Source organism: Salmo salar, chromosome 08, assembly GCF_965601325.2.
Source record: "Salmo salar chromosome 08, fSalSal1, whole genome shotgun sequence".
Lineage (NCBI taxonomy): Eukaryota > Metazoa > Chordata > Actinopteri > Salmoniformes > Salmonidae > Salmo > Salmo salar.
The window spans coordinates 8,884,611-8,908,582 of NC_138298.1; the positions used below are offsets into that span (position 1 = coordinate 8,884,611).

Here is a 23,972-nt window from a genome sequence, read left to right on the forward strand (position 1 = left end):
CTCTGAGGAATAGATACGAACATGATTTGACTCGTTCAAACAACGTTTAGGGTGAGATTTTCACAGATACCTTTCTTTGCAAATGGAACGAGTGGAAATACAAAATTGATCGTGCGTGCTATATGGACCTTTTTAGGATATGAAAAGGGATTTTATTTAACAAAACGACACTTCATGTTATCTCTGGGACCCTTTGGATGATAAATCAGAGCAAGATTTCAAAATGTAAGTACACATTTCACCTTCAGAGGTGAATTTATCAAACCTATCGCATTGAAAAAAAGTGTTTTGTTGTTAGGAGGTCTCCTCAAACAATAGCATGGCATTTTTTTCGCAGTAATAGCTACTGTAAATTGGACAGTGCAGTTATGTTAACAAGAATTTAAGTTTTCAGCTGAAATAAGACACTTATATGTACCGCCGTGTTTTTTCTCTAAAATCTGCAATCTTGACATAACGCGCTGCATGATTTACAACTGTCCCATTGACAGAACGCCGATCCTTAAGAAGATCTATGAAAGAGAAATTAATATAATTTTTTTATATGGAAAACCATTTCACCCCCAGCTTTTTAGATGGAAATTGTCTTAGTCCATACATCTAAAAACAATAAGGCCAGCACTCAAAAAGTAGTTCAAAGAGCATTCAGCTATGGGGATCACACACAAGAGCATTCAGCTATGGGGATCACACACAAACGCTTAGGAAAGGTTGGTATTGACATCAGCCCCTGCTGTCTGTTTCTACATGACAGGCCTCGTGTTTTACAGCAGGCCATATGCCATGAGGGACCTATAGTTTTCAGCTGAGCAAACAGAGGAGCTTTCAAAGACCTGTTAGGACTAACATTTCACAACAATACACCCCCCCCCCCGATGACTGAAAGGAGATCAGTGGTGGAAACATCAAAACGACACTCTAGGAAGCAGGCTAGTCAGCAATCCTTCTCTGGATGGGTGCACTGTTGTTTCCCTTGAGGATTACCCAACGTTTATGATGTGGTTTCTCATGCACATTTTATTTGGGGCTTTAAAAATATATCTGATCATTATGCAGGCTTGTGTTGTGTCATGTCAGGGCTAAAGCGATAGGAAATGACTCAGTTGTTAAGCAGACAATCTCTAGAAAATCTCTTTCCACACGATTTAAGTAAACATTAACATTTAACAAAAAAAAAGGTCACAATGACCTGTAATCGAAAGCAATAAAAAAGTGAGATCATTGGCCCGGCCCACCGCCGACGATAATAAATTATAATAAAGCCAGGGTGTGGGCCTGGTTCCCGTGTATAGGCAAGCGGTAATCGCATACTGCTGTGCACTAGATATGGCAGAGAGTCTATAACTGTCCTAGTGTACCATATACCGAAGAATGATAAGACACTGCTCCATTGCACCTCTCCTACTTTTCCTATGATCTGCCTTTCAAATACCTTTGTTGCTCCCTGTAACTCAATCACTTGCACTGCAGGTCTGTAACCGAGAGAGGCCTACCTTTCGCCTCAGGGGGGAATGGAAAGATTCCCGAAAAAAGAAAGAACTCCAAAACACCTGTCACTGACATTTCACTTTTCAGGGGTTTCAGAGTTTTTATTCACCTTAGATTTACTATATCTTATGTCTGAGTCTGAGGTGCTTTTTGTCATTACTCATCATTACTGCTAGCCAGGGATAGCGGTTAGCTTGAGGCGTGTAATAAGGCAGGGAGGCAGTGCGGCAAAGGGGGAAATGGATAGCACTGTAACACTCCATAACACTTCCTACAGCCATGTGGGGGTATAACCTGACCCAGAAAATACTCACACCCCTTGTCTTATTCCACATTTTGTAGTGTTACAGCCTGAATTTAATTTAATCTTTTATTTTTTTTGTCACCTACACACAATACCACATCAGGTCAAAGTGGAATTATGTATTTTGAAATTTCAACAAATGAATACAACATTTAAAGCTGACATGTAGTGAGTTAGTAAGTAAGTTTTCCAATTCCTCGAAAAGAAAGGCACCTATTGGTAGATGGGTAAAAAAAATGCAGATGCTGAATATCCCTTTGAACATTGTGATGTTATTAATTACACTTTGGATGGTGTATCAATACACCCAGTCACTACAAATATACAGACGTCCTTCCTAACTCAGTTGCCGGAGAGGAAGGAAACCGCTCAGGGATTTCACCATGAGGCCAATGGTGACTAACACAGTTACAGAGTTGAATGGCTGTGATTGGAGAAGCCTGAGGATGGATCAACATTGTAGTTACAAAACTGTAGTTACAACATTGTTGTAGAAACATTTATGGAATCACTACTGTAAGTCGCTCTGGATAAGAGCATCTGCTATATGACCAAAATGCTAAAATGTAGTTACTCCAATATACTAACCGAATTGTGAAGGGGAAAAGAAGGAAAAACATGCATCCTGTTTGCAAGAAGGCACTAAAGTAATACTGCAAAAATACTGCACTCTCCATATTTTCAAGCATAGTGGTAGCTGCATCATGTTATGGTATTAGGCTTGGACGGTATACCGTATATTTTAATATTTGTAGTTAATTTATAAGTAAATACCTGCAGTCAATTTGTGCAATAGGTTAGGAGATAAAGCAGACCGCGTTCTTCATTTCATCTGTCACATTATTTTTCATTATGAAGCTTACCGTAGTTCTCCAGAGCAGTTGAACCAGTCGCGTGTCTGTTTGTAAATAGCACAACAGGAGAAAGTGGGAGCAGCTGAGTCCAGCTGTGTATTGACAGGGATCGCGTTTTATATTGAACGTAGCCAGTTTTTTTTGCTTCAAAAGAGTGATCAGCGACGTGCAGCTATAGTTTTCCTTCACAGAAAATACATTAGTGCAACACATTCGGCAGAAAATAGCTTCCTTTTCATCAGACGACAACAGAACAACAAGTAAATGCCCTAACAATGAAAAAGCAAAGTATTTTTTGCAAAAAAACAATGCATGGCCAACATATTTCTAATGTTTATCATAGAAAAAATGTAACCAGCTACATTTCCTAATGTTTTTCTTAAAGTTAATATTGCATTTTACCTGAGAAAAGCAGGCTGGCTACACAGAGAAAAGTAGTTACACGTCAGTCAGAGCACTGAACATTTCATGAATTGCTCATTCGTGAATTCTCATCCGAGTGGAAAAGTGCAACTGAAGCACAACATTTGTTTGATGCTGAGCAAAAATTACAATAAGAAGCATTTTAGATCTGCATTTACAAAACATAGCAATATATTTCTTATGCTTTTTATTTTATTTTTTGTTGCGAAAAAACAATTCTGAGACAGGTCGATCCCTAAGTTTAACTTGCTAGTTATCTAAGTAAGTAGCTGAATTAATAAGGTCACGGGGCATCATATTGTGTTAGCTTTCTGCCGTGTTTGAGAAGCCAAAGCCCTTTGAATGAGTTATCTGTACAGCTACCACTGCAGCTTGATTTCCTAGCGTTTTTTCTCCTCTCCGTTCTATGCCCATCTGCTCCTCCCCCATCTTCTCCATGCACAGCAGGCAGGCCCGTTGCCCTAGCGACTCCCAGACTCCACAGACAGTGTGTACACAGTACTGTTCTGCCTTCCGGACAAGCATGCGTCAAAACTTGTTCATTTGCATAATATCTCTCGTTCACATTCGCTTGTAAATGTCCAAACTCACCAAAAATGACATTCGGTAGCTCTTACCTACATATGTATAACTTTATTAGCTCGATAACTTGTGCTGACTTTGTTAGCATTCTGGTAAAATATGCCTAATGGGCTTTTTTGTGTTTTGTGGCACCCCTTGTGTACTAAGCCAGTAATATGGATACCGCCCAACCCTAATGAAGCTAAGCACAGATAAAATACTAGAGGAAAACCTGGTTCATTCTGCTTTCAACCAGACACTGGGAGACAAATTCACCTTTCAACAGGACAATAAGCTAAAACACAAGGCCAAATCTACACTGGAGTTGCTTACCAAGAAGACAGTGAATGTTCCTGAGTGGCCGAGAAACAGTTTTGACTTAAAACTACTTGAACATTTATGGTAAGACCTGAAAATGGTTGTCTAGCAATGATCAACAACCAATTTGACAGAGCTTGAAGAATTGTTGAAAGAATAATGGACAAATGTTTCACAATCCAGGTGTCGAACGCTCTTAAAGAGACTCACCCAGAAAGAGTCACAGCTGTAATCGCTGCCAAAGGTGCTTCTACAAAGTATTGACTCAGATGACTTAAATTAGATATTTCTGTACTTTATTTTACTACATTTGCAAACATTTCTAAAAACGTGTTTTCACTTTGTCATTATGGGGTATTGTGTGTAGATGGGTGAGAAAAATATATATTTCATCCATTTTGAATTCAGGCTGTAACACAACAATTAATTAAGTAAAGGTGTATGAATTAAGTAAAGGATTAAGTAAAGTGGTATGAATACTTTCTGAAGGCATGCAGGGTGTAATATGGTCGATGTCATATGGGCATACAGGGTTGTCAAGGCTTGCTGGCTGGCACCGAATGTGAAATGCACCCAAAAGGGCCATTGTGAGGTGGAAATCGTAAAAATAAAAAGAAAAGCGATTATATAACGAAGTAAACAGATTACAAAAATATATATATTGCCAAACAGAAAAGTAGTCAAAATGTGCAAGTGTGAGTTTTTTTCTCACGGAAGCACTGTCGACTACTCACTGCACTCGTTAAGATAGCTTCTGGGAGGAACAGATGTGCAGGGATTTGCAAACGTGAAGCACGAATAAGAAACGTGAGTGCTAATCTGACTGCTAGCGTCCTGCGAGAGCATCGGGAAAGAGTATGAGTGAGTGTGTGAGAGGTAGAGAGAGAGAGAGAGAGGGTGGAGACTGGGAAAAGAAGGAGTGAGGATGAGATGGAGAGAGCGGTTGAGTGGGTGAAAGAAAATGGAGTGAGAGACTGTGTGTGTGTTGTACTTTTCCGTGTCTGCGTGTAAGGGTGAGAATGTGTGCTAATCAGACTAAGTGTGTGTAATAGAAGGTGAAAGAGAAAGAGGGATGAGACATTTGATGCCCATGCTTGAGTGCTCATCCGTTTGACTGGGAGACACTGGCATAACAGAACCATTCCACTCACTCAGGAGTGTCAGGCTTTTAAGCAGCCCGCTGCCAACCCTAAAGCCATTGGCATGGAGAAGAATACTTTATATTAGTGCAGTTCTGCACTGGTACAGGTGGCTAACAACAAGACTACATAGTCATAAAGGACCTTGACCCAAACTCACCCCTCACAGGAAACGTAAACAAACTGTGGTAGATAAGGTCAATTTGTACGATAGCATTGTAATGGTCGACCGGCAAAAGTAAGAAAGTCCAAATCTTTTTTTATAGTTTGATGAGGCTTTGACGCCTAGAATAGTTCAATTTAAAGAGAAACCATTTCGATGAAGCTCTAACTGAACACAATGAAAATTTCAGTTGGCATCTACTTTTTATTCAAACATGAATGTGTGACTGGCTTTAAATAAACCTACCAGAAGACAAAGCATCTATCGAAACATATCAAATCAATAGTTGGCTGCATAATTACTCACAGAGTGTATAAATGATGAATCAGAAGGATTTAGCCACCACACCCATACCATTTCATTCCATTCGCTTAAGCCACCAGCATAGAGAAGATGGCTTTATATACTGAAGTTCTGCACTGCTACAGCAATTATCACTGAATTATAACAGTGAATTATTGTAAAGCACAGAACACCGAAAGAGTTATCACAGTGAATCATTGTAATGTTTGTTTATGTTTCAATTAATCCCGGAAAGGATGGGTTGCCAATTAACGATTTGACAGGAAAATAAAATGTCATTCATTCATTCTAGTGGTGGCTAACAAGACTACATTGTCATAGAGGACCTTGACCCTTAAAAACTGTGGTAGGTAAGGCCAACATGTACAATAGCATTGTAATGGTTGACTGGCAGAAGTAAGAAAGCCCAAATCTTGTATCTTTTTTTATAGTTTGATGAGGCTCTGACGCCAAGAATATGAAGTTCAATTCAAAGAGAAAACCATTTCAATTAAACTATTGCTGAACACAATGACAATTTCAGTTAACATATACTTTTCATTCAAACATGAATGCATGACTGGCTTTAAATAGAACGACTAGAAGACAAAGCATCTATTGAAACAATAGTTGGCTGTATAAATGTGTATAAATGATGAATCTGAGGTGTTTAGCCATCGCACCTATACCTCTAGGCTAATCAAATGAGGAAGTTGCAAAATGTGCCCTTGAGGCAATAAAAACAGTTGACAAAGCCTAGGCAACCTACCCAGCCAGACTTACTCTCTCTCCTTTCTTTCCCTCTTCCTTGCATACCCTACGGCTACACCTTCCACAACCACCTAGCACAGCAGTTAACCTGTTAGGGCTAGGGGGCAGCATTTGCACATCTGGATAAAAAAAATGTACCCGATTTAATCTGGTTACTAATCCTACCCAGTAACTAGAATATGCATATACTTATTATATATGGATAGAAAACACTCTAAAGTTTCTAAAACTGTTTGAATGGTGTCTGTGAGTATAACAGAACTCATTTGGCAGGCAAAACCCTGAGACATTTTCTGACAGGAAGTGGATACCTGATGTGTTGTATTACCTTTAAACCTATCCCATTGAAAAACACAGGGGCTGAGGAATATTTTGGCACTTCGTATTGCTTCCACTAGATGTCACCAGCCTTTACAAAGTGTTTTGAGTCTTCTGGAGGGAGATCTGACCGAACAAGAGCCATGGAACGATGATGTCCCATTAGACACCTGGCGCGCGAGTTCATGTTGGGTACCCTCGTTCCAATACGTTATAAAAGAGTATGCATTCGTCCACCTTGAATATTATTCATGTTCTGGTTAAAAAAGGCCCTAATGATTTATGCTATACAACGTTTGACATGTTTGAACGAACGTAAATATATTTTTTCCCCTCGTTCATGACGAGAAGTCCGGCTGGCTTAGATCATGTGCTAACAAGACAGAGATTTTTGGACATAAATGATGAGCTTTTTTGAACAAAACTACATTCGTTATGGACCTGTGATACCTGGAAGTGACATCTGATGAAGAGAATCAAAGGTAATGGATTATTTACATAGTATTTTCGATTTTAGATCTCCCCAACATGACGTCTAGTCTGTATCGCAACGCGTATTTTTCTGGGCGCAGTGCTCAGATTATTGCAAAGTGTGATTTCCCAGTAAGGTTATTTTTAAATCTGGCAAGTTGATTGCGTTCAAGAGATGTAAATCTATAATTCTTTAAATGACAATATAATATTTTACCAATGTTTTCTAATTTTAATTATTTAATTTGTGACGCTGACTTGACTGCCGGTTATTGGAGGGAAACGATTTCCTCAACATCAATGCCATAGTAAAACGCTGTTTTTGGATATAAATATGAACTTGATAGAACTAAAAATGCATGCATTGTCTAACATAATGTCCTAGGAGTGTCATCTGATGGAGATTGTAAAAGGTTAGTGCATCATTTTAGCTGGTTTTATGGTTTTGGTGACCCTGTCTTTGACTTGACAAAACATTACACACAACTCTTGTAAATGTACTGTCCTAACATACTCTAAATTTATGCTTTCGCCGTAAAACCTTTTTGAAATCGTAAAACGTGGTTAGATTAAGGAGATGTTTATCTTTCAAAGGGTGTAAAATAGTTGTATGTTTGAAAAATTTGAATTTTGACATTTATTTGGATTCAAATTTGCCGCTCTTGAAATGCACCTGCTGTTGATGGAGTGCACCACGGGTGGCACGCTAGCGTCCCACCTAGCCCATAGAGGTTAAGGCTGCACAATAAAAAGAGCTAACGGCTAACGCTGTTCCTACAATTCTGCCTTCTCATGTAGGTGTGTGAACTGCAAAGTGTGTTCATTTCAATCAGTCTCCGGAACAGTTCCACCGTGACATTTACTCAATAGCTAGTTACAGCGGGGAGGCTGGAAGAAGTCCGCTGCACAACACATAGCCGCTGAGTGTTGTTTTGACAAAATGGTGAAATAACATGGTTGTGCTTCGAGGCGCCAAGGAAAATGGCAGAGGAGGTCTGGAGGTCTGAGGACAGAAAACATTTAAGTAGATTGGATAAAGCCAGCTGATCCAGGGAAAAAACAAAAATGTACCACACAGTGGGGGTAGTAACTGCGGAACTATACTATGATGATCCCTATTTAGTTCAGAGGATGAGGTGTACTCAGTATTTCTGGCATGTATAGGACCAAGGTCCCTGTCATGAAAGGGGGTAATTAGTGGGCGGGGGGCTAAATTGGGGAGAGACAAACTCTTTTCCCCAGAAGGCCTTGTAACTACAATGGCGCCGCCACAAATAGAGGGGATTGCACATGTCATGGATATCAAAAGCTGGCAATTGAAACAAATTAGAGCGCCAAAAAGATTACCAGTTGTCAAAAAAGGATTAGGATTTACAAAATCCTGTTTATCCCCTGTGCTTATTTTCATATGGTAGCACGCCGTCTACTTCAGAAACTGAGTCAATATCACATTTTTCTGGCATTGAAAATGTGTAATGAGGAATTAGCCTGCAGTCAACTTTACACAGCCCAGAAAAAAACTAGTTTCACAGTTTTTCTATTGTCGACAAAGATATTTAAAGAAGTCGAGATGGTCTTCCGATGACCTTCACAACAAGAGGCCGTACAGGAATAATTTACGCGCTTCGGAGACCATGAGAGAACAAAAACGTGTCTTCTCAAGACCGAGAGATCGGCTCTTTCGGCTTACGCCAGCACTCTCTTGGTCTGCACTTGAAAAAGTCAGACGTCTGCTTTGAACTACCTCTTGGTAATTCTGCTCTCCTTTCCCCTCGCATTCCTCAGCCTTCATAGGACTCCTGCCTCACATGCCTACATAAACTTTCTCAGTCCCCCCCTCCCCCCTCTTCTCTTTCCACCGGCACTGGTGAAATGCTTCAAATTCCTCCACCACGTAGAGCCCTGGGTGTATTAGAAAAAGAGTCCTGAGCTAAGCTTCCCATGCCCCCGCAACTTAAATCAAATCATCTCTTTGGTTCCAAGAGTTCTCAGAAGCTAAGCCCTGCACTTCCAACATTTTTCAGTCCATACTGTAAGTATTAATTCCTGAAACTTTTGAAAAATTCACAAGGCTATGAAGTGCAGCCAAAGGAGGAAAAACTCCACCTCATGGGTTGACCACATAGCCTACAGGGCTTGCTGTCGCACTCATCATCTTTATTACTTTATAGAATGGTGGATATTTCTGAATACTGCAGACAGCTTGAGTTACACATGGTAACACATCGGCTAAAGGCTTAGAATCACCATGCAAAAGAGGACTTAGCAGGCTATTGAAGTGTCAATCAGGGTCATTGACCAAATATGGTGGAGCTTTGAAGAGTGACCAGCATTCCGTGGGTATTCAGTACATTAGTGTAGATCCGGGAAAACAATCATCCAAACAGCTGAATGATGAGTTCACACAGAGTCTCTCAACATAAAAGTGCATGTCTCTCTGCTTGCGGTGTGATTATCGCACGGCAAGCGGTGCCGGAGCACCAAACCAAACCATAAGACTGCTGAATAGTTATTAATCAAATGGCTACCCGGAATATTTGCACCGACTCTATGCACACTCACTGGACTACCCACACACTCATGCATACTACACCGACTCCGACACACAAACACATGCTTACAAACACAAAACATGCCACACGCACACACCAACACACTCACACTTTCACACACACTGCTGCTACTCTGTTTATTATCTAACCTGATTGCCTAGTCACTTTCACCCCTACCTACATGTCCCTATTACCTCAATCATCTGAACTACTTCGTACCCCAGCACACTGACTCGGTACCGGTACTCCTTGTATAAAGCCTCATTATTGTTATTTTATTGTGTTACTAATTCCTTTTTTTCTCTTCATTTTAGCTAATTTCCGTACCTTTTAACTCTGCATTGTTAGGAAAGGGCTCGGAAGTAAGCATTTAACAGTAAAGTCTACACTTGCTGTATTCGGCGCAGGTGACAAACAAAATGGAATTTGATCTCTCTTTGACCCGATGATCCTCTGAGTTGTGCCCCCACCAACCACTTCCGCTTCATGCATCTTTGTGCATTTTGTATAGAATCGCCACCGGAGGCAAAAACCAGCGCTATCAACAGCGGTGCTTAAGGGAAATGGTACCTTAAAACTTTAGACAAACTGAATCATTTTAGACAACTTAACAATGTGGAGCAGTGTGCTTCACTCTACATACTGACCTAATCGTATAGTCTTAAAAGGAGAGGGCACTAACTAAAACTGCATTAACAGACCAGTGGCACATTCATGTTTTAAAGCGGCATGGATATTCAAAAATATAGCTTCATGACACTGCGTAATAAAATAAGAATCCTATTCTAGATTCTCTGGCCCAAGGAAAAAAATGAAAGAATGGCTGCATTCATCTGGAGTGAGGGGGATAGGGGAGAACGTAGCAACATAGACAGTGAAAGAGAGAGAGTCTTTAATGAACAAAAGGGGAGTGATGCAATGAGAACATGCCTGATGGGAATTTTCTATTTTTTTCAGGCAGAATTTAGCCCATTAATTCCAGTTGAGGAAGCCTATTGGGACATGCCCAGGCAGTTTCCATTGTCACAGAGTGCAGTGTTATTTCGAAAGCCTCAGAGCGGACCTATGAGCTGGGCACCTGGTTTAATATCAGGTTATAAATTTAAGACCTGTTACCTCCCGGCTCTCCGGTGCCATGCCCCGTTCCTCTGACAATAGCGGGCGCGATGCACCGTCTGTCTTCCCCTTATCGCAAAATGTTTATGAAGCCCCCTGAGATAGTTGCCCACTGACACTGACTGTACTCAATGCGCTGCGGTAAATGGTTCCCATGGAAAGGTCTTTTTTGATGACAGATAAGGCGCTTTGAAATATAGGCCAGCTCTCATTTTCCAAGAGGCTGCCGTGCTGACATTTACAAAGGTTGATTATTTTTTCATTCAATTATTATTGTATTCGGAGATTAGAGTGGTATATAGGCCTATATACCACCTATTTGGGGTGGCAGGTAGCCTCGTGGTTAGAGCGTTGGGCCTGTAACCGAAAGGTTGCTAGGTCGAATCCCCGAGCTGACAAGGTACAAATCTGTCATTCTGCCCCTGCACAAGGCAGTTAACCCACTGTTCCTAGGCCGTCATTGTAAATAAGAATTTGTTCTTTACTGACTTGCCGAGTTAAATAAAGTTTTAAAAAAAATCAGCTTCAGCTGGCTGCACATTCCTGGTCCTGTCGCCCCAGCAACGGCGCTCAAGCAAAGACCATTACAAGTCATGTGGCTCTTTAGAGTGTGCTGAAGAAGTCACACTTCTGGCTTGAGCTTCTGCGTATAGAATCAAAAAATAGAAGGGGCACGGGTGCTTGGGTTCAATCAATCTTCCATGAAGCTTTGGTTGTGCAGACACAGCTATCGCTTCCCACTATCGCCCCACTCACCCTGGGATAGTGAAGGCAGCCAAACATGAAAAGACAAAACCATTCGGCACATACCTCCCTTATCTGGCATCACTGAGGGTCAGCCTTACCTCACTCTCGACAGGAAGGGCAATGGGGGCACAATTTGGGGAAGACAGGGGGAGGAAGGCCCAATTTGAAGAGGGGAAAACACAAGCTCACAGAACTTTGTCATTACACATCAAACTATTTCATTTGCCTCCACAAAGAGCTCTTTCAGCACACCGGCTGCCTCCAACTTGAAGCGAAAGGGCAACGCATACATTATCCAATGAGTAAAGGGCAATGCATACATTATCCAACGAGCATCTGGACGGAAGAGGAGATTCACTGGGGCTGTTTGAGACTGGTTCTCTTTTTCCTACATAAATGCAAACACACCGCATGAAGGCCTACACATTTGTTCACCTTTACTACTAGTATATTTTAAGCCGTCAGACTTTCATCAATATGCATTTTCACCTCTTTTTTCCATGCTCTTCTTCCTCCAGTTAAGTTAATCAGTGCAAATTGAATTATCACATCTTGGTTGTTCACCATAATTCACAAAGTAGGCTAACAAACTTAAAGACATGCCTTCAATAGTGCTGCCAAAACAGCATCAGAACTAGCAGTTCCTGGAGAAGAAACACAATGAGAGAGAGTCTGGTCGAACTAGCTCTTTAAGTCAAAGGCTGAAATACAAGGTATTAGGAGTTCTAACAGAAAGACATGCTTAATTGATCACTTCTCTGACCTCATAAACGGCAGTCAATCCTTTAGTGCAAGCACCAAGTCTAATTGATCTACTTGGAGAACTGTCTGCATCGACAACAATGGACCAGTAGGGGACTTATAGGGCCTAGGCCTATAGCTTACCTCACCACTAATCAAGCACAGCCCATGACAAACAACGCCATCCACCCTTCCCTCTTCCCTAAGCAACAACAGCTGCATTACTGGCTTTTTTATAGGAACGTCGGTGAAAAGCATTTATAGTGCACAGCAGAGTGAAGACCACTAAGAGTTGATCTCAATTTAGATGCACAGAGAGAATGGAATGTCCAGTGGCTTTGTCCCAAAATGAATACCACTCACCAGCTCGGCAACCCCACAACAACAACTTCTACTAGTGATGAGGGGGTGTGTATTATCATTTTTTAAAGATACATATAGTATCGACAATATCGCAATATAGTTTTGAGCTAGATGGCTGTACCTGCACTAAAATACCTGCACCAGTATTTTTCCTTCATAGCTTGTTCTCCATCTTTTTAAATAGGGAGCCATTTTGTTTTTAGCACTTTTATTTCTATGACTGATCAAAACTTGTTTCTTCATGGCTCTCTCTTGCCTCTCTGCAGCAGACCTATTGTGAGCAATATGTTTGGAACATCGAATCGCAATGAAATCACAGTATAGATTCGCAATATATATACAGTAGAATCATGAGAAATACAATAAACACTGTATTGGCACCTAAGTATTGTGATATCTTATTTTGAGGTCCCTGGCAATTCCCAGCCCTAACTTCTACGCCCAACCACAACAACCACCCTCTCTCTTGAAGCCTGAACTAGCCTACTTTGTGAAAGGCGTCCATCTTGTTGTTCTTATCTCTGTATCATGACCTCAAGCTCCAGCTGTTTGTTCCTTTTTCTAACTGAAGGTTTATTAAATCAAGGAACTAGATTTCATGCCTGGCCCTGGAAACATCAATCAGGTTAGCGGCATACCTAGCTGGCCTTAAGTGTGTCAGGCCCCCATAGCCCGATAACCCCAACAGCAGTGTCTGAGCACACGAGGCCAGAATTAGCCTGGACTGCACACAAAATCTCACCAGGGCTCCACATAGCCCCCAGCTCTAAACATGTTTGTGTGATGTGCAGATGTAAATACAAGGGCCAGAGATCCAGATGGGCCCGGGCCAGACGTTTGGCAGATATAGCTGTCTACAGTCAGACAATAAGAACTGGATAGGGGGAAACCATGTTGATTCCTATCTTAGAAGTAACAACTTTCTGGGTTTTGCTAATCTTGTCTTGGCCTAAAAATGGCTAAATTACTGCTGTTAGCAAAAGCAAACCCTGAAACGGGTAAAAAAATATGTTGAAAGCTGAAGTTAAATAAATTAATTCACGCCTCTGTTCACTGAACTAAATTATGCTAGTAACTAACTATAAAGTTCAAGATTTAGGCTTAAGGAGATAAACTGCGAGCCAAAATTGTATTTTCTTGGCGGTAAGATGAGAGGTATGGGAGTCAAATTGGCACTAAAGACCTTTTCATTTGCACATTCCTCATCACTACCCCTCCATTCTCAAACCCAGGGTTTCAAGAGGATAGAGGGAATAAATAAAGCATGCATACGGAGAACATGAGATTCCAAAAGGCATTTAACTTAACCAGCCACAGATGTTAGCCAGCCTTCCCATACTAGCCCCCTCATAAAAACTTTTCCAGAGCTTAAGGTGTGTGTGGCTTCTGGCATGTACCCTTCGGTTTTAGCACTTTTTCATTTGTTTTCTTCTCTCCCCAACCCTTGTTTTTCTACTTGTCAGAAAGCACTAGCTGTAGCTGCATGACTAGGTGAAAGTGATGCTGGGTGTGTTTGACATCGATTTCTTGTAGAGCATAATCCTCATGTGGTAACCTTGCACCCCCCTCTGCTCAGACCCAGACCAACCCCCCAAACCACCTTCAGTCAATGCATGAATTCCCAGGTGGCACATCGTTGCCTTGGGCATATTTGGTTTGCTACCAGCTCTGGCTGTGATCCCTAACAATGGGACTGAATAGCAGAACAATCCTATCATTGCCACTCCTGATAAATCACTCTGAAGGCCATGGAGGTCAAGGGCAGGAGAGGAAGAGCAGGTCAGGAGCTCCCGGTGACCTGCATCCAATACATTCAGGAGTGGGATATCAAACAAGAAGTGGGTGTCTCTTACGGAATCAAGAACACTTCAGACATTCGTCCTAGGATCCACAACCCCAAGCCAAGGGCCGAGTCTCAACTAACAAACCCCAGAGCAGAAATCTCTGTTGCCTAAATATAAGGCACTTCGTTTCAAATGTCAATTCCCTAAAGAGTGCATTGTGTGTGAGAAAGTTTCTACAAACTTTGATGAGTGGGACCCGAAGCCATTTTTAAACCAATCTCAGATGAGTTTCAAATTGCATTTCAAGAATCAAAGGCTCGCTCCAGTTCGCTCTATTTACATTTTCCCTCTGTATCTTTGAACAAAAGAGGTAGAATTATCTACAAGCAACAATCTAACAACTACCCCAGAGAGAACAATCACACTAAGACTGGACAGGCACAATAGCCGACAGATGGTCCTTAAGGAGCAATGCTTCATGCCAGCTCATCCCGTCATGCTAAATTTACCAGCAAAGAAAGTGTGATTTCCCCACAGGTTCATGGAAGGCCCAGCTAATTTACTCCGCTTAATAAAGTGTATGCCTTCACCTGAATCTAAATTAACATTCTCTCGTCAATTTCTCATTTAGTTACTTTAAAATCTGTAAATTACATTTCCAGAGACTTTGCATTGAACTTCCAGACTTAGGGGATAGACTACATATATGCTAAAAACCTAATGTTTTTTGCATCAAGTTTCACCGGCCCATTTGTACATTAAATATGTATATTCCTATGCAGAAATACATTTTAAAAGAGAAAAACTGGCACTAAGCCACCCAGAGTATGGCACCTATGTTTAAAATGAAGGGCAGCAAGTCAGGTCTGACGCACCCAAAATGGGGTGACCAGTAGTTTTTTTGTGGCAAAACGGTTTTAAAACCTTGGCACAGGTGCTTTAACGTCTGTGAGCAGCTGAAAAAAAGTATTACTACTTTCTTTGTAAGATCACAAAGAGGCCAGCAAGCGCATATCGCCAGCAACACAAACATTTAGATTTGCAATACTAAAGGCAGATATGACAATCACAGAAAAATAACTCTTTCATTATACAAACAAGTTCCATCTCATGTGGGATGAGCCAGCATGAAGCATTATTACATTTGCATATGACTAGTTTTTCAACATTGAAACAAAATGCAGTGTTAAGCACAACAGTGCTTGGGTGGGAAAGGGGGAGCCAGTGGGTAAAATCACTAAGCAACCCTCTTAATTCCACGGCAACTAGTTTGGAATGTCTACTGCAGGTCTAGGAGACAGCTGCTCCAGCTCTTCCTGCCATCAATTCTCTTCGCTCAGACAGAAAAATGAAAGGAATCAGGAAGCTTAGCAGTTCTCCAGGAAGCGAACCTCACCTCTATTCACCATTTACCCCCACCACTGATATTTCAGGGGGGGGGGGGGGGGGGGGGCATGGGCAGAAGAGCACAGTCTGCACAGATACAGGGGATTGCACCCCATTTCGCATCCCAGTCATTTAAAATTCATGCATGCCCATTTGGTGCCTTAAATAATAAATTATAAACAAAATGGGCCTCCACATAGAGGCAATATGGTAATGACAGAGGAAAAGAAAGTGAGAAACTCACCAGTCTCTTCATCAATGGTGAATATCCCTAGGCCAGAACCGTCCCGTATGGAGTAGCGTATTTCTCCGTCTCTTCCTTTGTCTTCGTCCTGAGCCGATACTTTCATTACGGAAGTCCCAATGAGGACGTCCTCTTTTATAAATCCCTTATCCACAAACGAGGGGAACCACGGGCGATACAGATTCTCGTTTACGTCCACTACATCCACCTCAATAAAGCATGTTGATGATAAGGAAATGGGCTTCCCTTTGTCCTTGGCCTTCGCCGTGAGATTGTACACCTGCTTTTTCTCGTAATTCAGATTCTGCAGGATGCGTACCGCGCCGCTGACTTTGTCCACATCGAAGTTGCCGTCCCCGTTATCGATGAGGCTGTACCGTACCTGACTGAACAGCCCGACATCCGGGTCGTGAGCCTCCAGCCACATAATCACAGTGCCGATCGGGAGGTCCTCCCTCACTTTCACGCTGTAATTTGACGGGATGAATTTGGGAGGATTGTCATTGACATCCTCGAGAATGACCTTTAGCAACACTGTAGACACGAGTTGAGGTTCATTAACGGCCTGGTCACATGCAGCAATCTTCAGAATGTAAACCGGGTGCACCTCGCGATCCAGCGGCTTTTTCACCGTCACTACTCCAGTCAGCTCGTCAATGGCAAACTGGTCAGTGTCGGCCACAATCGAATACCTGATTACTCCGTTATCTCCCTGGTCCTTATCGGTGGAATCCACCTGGATGATTTCAGTGCCCACTGGTGTGTTTTCACTTATTTCCAACGAATATGAGTCTTGCAAGAACTGCGGACTGTTATCGTTAGCATCCAAGATCTTAACGTCTAAAAGACGGGAGGAGGACTTCTGGGGTATTCCTAGATCGTAGACTGTGACGTTCAGTGTGTAGTGGTCCGTCGTTTCCCTGTCCAGTGGAGTGTGAACCAAAAGCCAACCGGTGTTCATATCTACAATGAAACGACTCTCTGTATCTCCTCCTGAAATAACGTACACCAGTTTTCCGTTAAAACCACTGTCTGTGTCAGAGGCGCTTAGATGGACTAACCTAGCCCCAACCGGAAGGTCCTCTTTGACCTCAATGACACTGGGGAAGGACTCTGCAAACTGAGGGGAGTAGCGGTTAACCGAATGGATGTCCATGAAGTTATCGTCAGGCTCAGTTGGAGCTTGGATCTTAGTGCCATGAAGCAGCTTTTCTGCCAACATGGTAGCAACCCCAGTATCAACACACTTCAGTTGGACAGGCTTCCGAGCTGTGATGACAGTGATGTTCATAATCATTGATTCAGTCTCATGCTCTCCATCACTGGCTCTGATGTGTAAGCTATGGAAGGACACTTTAGCTGCCTCCCCTTCGCTCAGTGTTTGTTTCAAAGAAAGCACACCCGAGTTGGAGTTCAATTCAAAGAGATCAAGATCATTCCCAGCTTTTATGTCGTACCGCACTAGCTGCAATTCGTCAGCGTCAATAGCAGACACCGTCGTTATCTGCTCTCCCACACCATGGTCTCTAGGCACCATGACATCACAGTCGACGTTTTCGAATAGAGGCTTATTGTCATTCAGGTTATTCAGTGTGACAGTAACTGATGCCTCTACCTCCCGTCGGAAAGGGATACCCCAGTCTGAAGCCCTAATTTTGAGATTGTAAATCCTTGGCATCAGCTCATAATCCAGCTCCTCTGAGGTGCTGATGACACCAGAGAAGTAGTCGATGACAAACGGCTGCGGGCTCACGTTGGCAATGCTGTAGGTCACATACCCGTTCTCGCCACTGTCTAGATCAGTGGCTTTCACTGCTAACACGTTGGTCCCTACGGGTACGTTCTCGTCAACGGTGGCCTTGTACGAGGTCTGTTGGAACTCAGGGGCATTATTGTTAACATCTATAACGTCAATGATAACCTTAGTCACTGCCTTTTTGTCACTGGTAATAACTTGTAGTTCAAATTTTGTGGCATAATCCGCATAGATGGGTCCAGTTGTGGTGATTAAGCCAGTGTCTGGATTAATAGCAAAACGATTCTTCTCTGCCTTATATCTGAAAGCATACTTCAACTGTGGATACTTTGGCAAGGCAGTTACCATAGCAACAGGTGTATGGAGAGGGGCAAACTCACTGAGATTGACCCTATAAACAGCATGTTCGAATTTAGGGGGGCCCACTTTAAACTGAGGGGATGTTACATGTACCACTTTCGCTGAGGAAAACTGTGGGGGGCTTCCTTTGTCCTTGGCCTGTAACGTGAGGTTGTATCCGAAAGTCTGCGTGTCCCAGTCTACATCCTTGACAGCTTTGATTTTGTACTCCTTGCTCCCGGGACTGGTTCTCATGGCCTTAAACTGCTGGAGGGGGTCGCCCGCCACCACGCTCAACGACGCGATCTCCCCGTTTGGTCCCTGGTCGTTGTCCTCAACGGTCACTATGGCATAGGTGGGGTCGCGGTCAGCGCCCGAGGGCGCCAGGGTGACGGCAGTGATGACAGGCGCGTGCTCGTTGGCCTGCTCCACCCTCACCGTCAGCTTGGCCATGCTACTGAAGCCACTGCTCCCGTAGAGCTTCATGCCTCGGTCTACCGCCAGGATCTCCAGGTCATACAGCTTGGTCTCAGAGTGATCCAGCTTGCCCGTCAGCGTCACCACCCCGCTTGTGGGGTGGACGGCGAACATATCTGTCCACTCCCGGAAGCTGTAGTAGTACTCCCCGTTCGTCCCAATGTCGGCATCCGTGGCTGTGACCTTGGCCACACTGGTCCGTATGGCCGTGTTCTCGAGCAGCGAGATGCTGTAGGAGGTGGGAGAGAACAGAGGCCTCAGGTCGTTGGTGTCCTGGACCTGGACCTTGACTTGGGTACGAGCCTCCACGTTGGTGCCCCTCTCCACAGCTTTGACAGTGAGCAAGTAGTGGTCTTTGACCTCCCGGTTCAGAATGGCAGTGCTGCCTCCTTTGGTCCTTATCCTCAGGAAACTAAAGTCTCCCAGGACGTAGTCCTCTGCTTTGAAAAGGTTCTCATTGTCTCCTGACACTATTTTGTACCGTATCTCCCAGGTGGGGTCTGTGATGTAGATGCCCATCTTCGCATGACTCTCCAAGTAGGTCTTAGCAGCAGAGTTCTCGTATATGGTGGCATTGTAAACAGAGTGAGTGAACTGCAGGACCAATTCCTTCTCCGTCTTTTGGTTCCCTGTGCAGCCGCAGAGGAGCTGCAGGAGCAGCACGAGCAGTGAAGTCAAGTATTTCCCCATTTTCGTACCGTGTTCTCTACCAAACCACCTGGAGACACACAAAACAGAAGGTTAGAATCAAGCAAAAAAAAATAACATAAAATTAAACATTTAATTAATTTTTCAGAAACTCTCAATAGGGATGGCTTTAATTTAAGAGCATAATAAAATACGTCTTTATGCTAACAAGTAAAAGGGCTAAATGTTGAACCTTCCTAAGAGAATTGTGGTTTTACAGTGGCACGGTGAATGGCTGCTGTTAATATCTGCTCAACAAAGGTCTCTAACCTTTTTCCTCTCTTTACTGTGAGCCTCAATGGACTCCTTTAAATGGCATGACCAAATGATGGTCAGGCTGATGAATGGGTGTTATGTTAGAGGGGAAGAGGGAGAAAAGATATAGGCCAAATAACTTATTTATCTTAGCCGGCATTCCTCTTAATATTTCAGCAACAGGTTTAACAGAAAAGATACACTACGTAAATATGTTTTACTGTTTCAAAGCACAATTCAGAGACCAGTCTCTTCACTTCAGAACATATACTCATTTAATTCAACCCTCGATGTAGAAATGATGACGGAGGTCATTGGTAATGACAAAATAGCTGTAAGGCATTCAACTCTCACTTATTCCATTACAGGTCAAGCGAAAACGGACTTCAAAGCTGTGATAAGCAGATTTCACAATTCCTTCTACCAGCCTTAAATTGCACATCTTTGAAATTCTTTGATCTACATGACATTATAAAAAATAGCTCAAGCAGATACATTACACGAAGAAAGGGTTGGAAATGGTGAAAAAGTGGTACTGTTCTCGCATAACTAGATATGCAAACTGACTCTAAATTGATGGTCTAATACGAAAGGAGGTGACATTCAGGCATACAGGTTTGTGCTCATACTGGATTTCACATGTATATTATAAGTACATTATTATGCCTGGAAATAGTGTATGATCAAAACAACTGAATTCTAGCCAGAAAAGCTGTTTCTATACTGACTCTTGGGCCTTAGTTTCCGAGTTTGGCTATTTTCTGTCTAGTAGGCTGTGCTATAATAAACACAGTGCTGCTCTTTGGGCTTTTAGAGGGTTGCCATCTGGAAAAGCACATCACATCCTATTGACGGACACTGGTGTCCAGCTGCCTTTTGATCTGTTCAAAATACATGCTGAATGTATGTTGGCAATAGACTACAGCTATACATTTTATGGGGCTAGTAGCATAATGCATGCATGAGAACTTTCAACAACAAAAAAGTATGCCTTGAGGATATATTCCCCCCCCCCCCCCCCCCTGAGGATTAGGATACATGTACAATGTTTGTTTTTTAACTAAGTCTGTATACACATCCAGGAAATGTCATCTGCTGAACTGCACCGTGCACAGCCGTGCGCGATCCCTGGCAAATCAAAGAATGAAAAAATAAAATAGATATTTACATGTTTTCCAATGTTATATAGAATAATGAACTTTTTTTGCTGAATTCATATTCTTGGAAGATGGCAAAAAACAAAAACTAAACAGCTTCGTGAAAATCATTGCTTGCTGTCTGTTGTTGAATTGTCCAACACATCCACCAACGGTAATCATTCCTATTCATTTCACGTAGACACCGCAGCCGTGCGCGAGCCAGATGTATGGATTGTTTAAAGAAATGACAACAATACCCGAACCGCTAACACAACACAATGTGTAAAACAATTCCCACAAATAAACAAAAGGCGTAAAACAGTGACCAACTTCCAAAGTCTCTCATTTCGATAGTAGCCGATTTAATACCTTTCCTAAACACTTTAAAACGTTAAACTTCACTGGAGGAAGGAAAGGGCTCTGATTTCAGTCCACTGCTTGAGCGTCACTTACAGAGAACTAGTCCGGTCGGACTATCTCAACTTTTAACTCCCGATTCACAAACCACAAAAACAACTTGCTTATTCACAGGGAAAGTGCTACAACAAACACATCACATTACATACCTATTGCCTCATTAACGGCGCGGATTTGGCGGTTTTTCATGTAGTTTGTAAGGTACGAATGTCTGCATGGTAACTACGTGGACTTCTCTCTCCGTGACTCTATCCACTTTCCACTTCTTCTCGTTGCTCCCTTTCTTCCACACTGAATTCGCCTAGTATCTCTCCGCGTTGCGCACGCCCGGATCTACTTTGCTGGCATGAAGATAAAACAACCAGCTCGCTCCCCCGCTTTAAGAACCGAGATAACGGTTCACTTTGATCGGCTCTATTCCCTAATCTAATTTCAATGATTTATTCCTTCCTAGGCTATTATTATGTATTTTTACGTAACCTTTATTTAACTAGGCAAGTCAGTTAATAAGAACAATTTCTTATTTACAATGACGGCCAAACCCGGACGACGCTGGGCCAATTGTATGGGACTCCCAATCACTGCTGGATATAATAATTGGCAAATCATATAAAATAGGATTTCATAGGGAAAAAGCATGCCAATACCTATGCACTATTATCCTATATGATTGCATGTTACATGCATCCATAAAGTGAACATTACAATTTATTCCCCCAATGTAGGCTTACAATGTTTTGGCACATTTACGCACGGTGCCAATAGTGTTTATGAGATAATCCAAGCAAATTGAAAATGTTTTTTGGGTGTAGGTTTGATTTTTTAAAATCCCGCTTGTGTGAATTGTGTCCCTATTAATGTAAACAATGGCCTATACAGTGGTGAGGTTCAAATAGCCTACAACGTTTTATTATGAGCCTATGTGGGAAAAAAGTGTTTTCCTATTTATAACCTCAAATTTAATTTCGATGTGTGCAACAAGAGGCAGTGCACATGTACACGCATGGTATTCAAAAAGTATCTTCATGTTGGAATATTCGTTGTAATAACTGTGCAATAATATCTTATTCCCAAATTCGTGCGCATGGGAGTGTGACCGATATGCGATTGATGGCGCTCTCTCACTATTGTTCAGGCTATTTTCTCTCCAAAGCACTGCGCTCTGGACGGCACATGCTGCTGCTCACCCATAACTTTATTGTGTGTGTGTGTGTGTGTGTGTGTGTGCGTGCGTGCGTGCGTGCGCGTGCGTAGTGAGAGTGGCATCTTGGAGATTGTGAAGCATAGGCTACCAGTAAATGTACTATTAAAGCCTCCTCGGAAGTTTATCATGTCAATAATGTTGATGATGATCATTATGAAAGACTCCTGCTATTTTCAATTGTTTTATGCAATACATTATCGTTACTCTATCAGTGTAAAGCAATGCTATTTCCTAGATCACTTACCAGACGAGCTGGATGACGCCGCCTCTCCAAAGTTCTGTTCAGATAAATCCCAGAAAATGTTGCCAAATTTTGTTTGAGAGCATGTCGCAGAAAACGATAAAGTGACACACAGGAACCAATCCGACACCGGTTATTCCACATTATTTACATTTTCAACGCCCCCGAAATCCGTAAAAGCCACATTTTCATCAAGCGTGTATGGCACTTTGGAGTCCGTCTGCGTGCACTTCGGCTGCTACATCGGTTTAACAGCAGTAGCCTACTGTTTCTACCGGGATGCCTCGGTTTTAGGAAGCAGTGACGTAACGAGGCTCACACGCCTTCGTTGCTCTCCTTGCTGATTCCCATACAAGTTCAACTAGAAAGCAAAGCGACTAGGAGTCTGAAAGAATAAAATAGCCAACAAGATTCACTCGTTGGTAATGCTCAGTTGCTTTGCTACAGGACCATAACAATTACTTTCCCTGTTGAAAATAAACTAAGGTTGTGTAGGCTATCATGTATGTGATATGGTTGCATAAGGCTGCACATTTCTGCATGAACTCATAAAATGACTGTAAAATGCAATCTATGGAAAATATGTTATATACCCTTTATATATAGGGTCAACATGCATGAAAGTGGAAAACCCAAACACGGACTGCTATTCCACCATGCAGTCACAGCCACATACCAGAAGTTAACCCCCATGCTGTGTGCAGGTCGGCCACAACCTAACACACCCTCAAGTGCACGTTTGAGTGTGATGCGAACCAGTCATCCGGTGCATGCTGATCCCTGTCCTATGTCCATTCACCAATACCTCATTAAAGTCAAATTTGCCCAAAGTCTGTGTAAAGACAGGCATGTGCTCCTTCTGTGTGTGGGGTTCTGGGGTGTTCTCTTTCTGTCTCTCTCTCTCTCTCTCTCTCTCTCTCTCTCAGAAACATGTGTTTACATTGCCAAAGCAATTGAAATAAACAATAGACTAAAGTGAGAAGGCACAAAACAACATTAACAAAAAAAGATTATAATTTAACAATAAATATTTCAAGTGTTCGCCCTGTATTATCAGCTATGTACAGTGTTTTAGCAATGTGAAAATAGTTGTAGTATGAATAGTAGGGGAAGATAAATAAGCTGTTTTTGCTCCACTGGTTGCCCTTTTCACATGGCAACGGCCACAAATCTTGTTGCTCTGATTGCACACTGCTCTCTCTGTGTGTGTGTGTGTGTGAGCCCATCCATGCACCCGCTACAGGGGCTTTTCATTGTTGCAACATTTCATTGTTGCCGGCTGCTGGAGGTGCGTTGGGCTGAAGTTACCTACGTCTAGGATCAGATTATCCCTCCCCAATCCTAACCATGACTATTAAATGAAGGAGTGAAGATCAGCTTGTAGGGGTAATGTTTGTTATCGCCACTGGGGTTTCAGCCTCCATTCTTTGTC

General features: G+C 42.4%; 1 protein-coding gene across 8 annotated transcripts in view; it reads right to left on the bottom strand.

Moving 5' to 3' along the window:
* Positions 1-22,782, bottom strand: part of LOC106609939 (protocadherin Fat 1) — a 102,265-nt gene extending 79,483 nt beyond the window's left edge. For 7 of the 8 annotated variants that reach the window (XR_006770770.2, XM_014208980.3, XM_082978344.1 and 4 more), the window contains exons 1-2: positions 21,245-21,400; positions 16,026-19,315 (exon numbers count right to left, since the gene is read on the bottom strand). Coding sequence is in view for 7 of the 8 variants with exons in the window: in XM_014208980.3 (XP_014064455.3) it covers positions 16,026-19,287 (3,262 nt within the window). In the remaining variant the exon portion in view is untranslated. Of the gene's footprint in view, positions 1-16,025; positions 19,316-21,244; positions 21,401-22,543 lie in introns of those variants that run through there. The other variant, XM_014208975.3, reaches the window with a different exon arrangement.
* Positions 22,783-23,972: the final 1,190 nt, after the last annotated feature.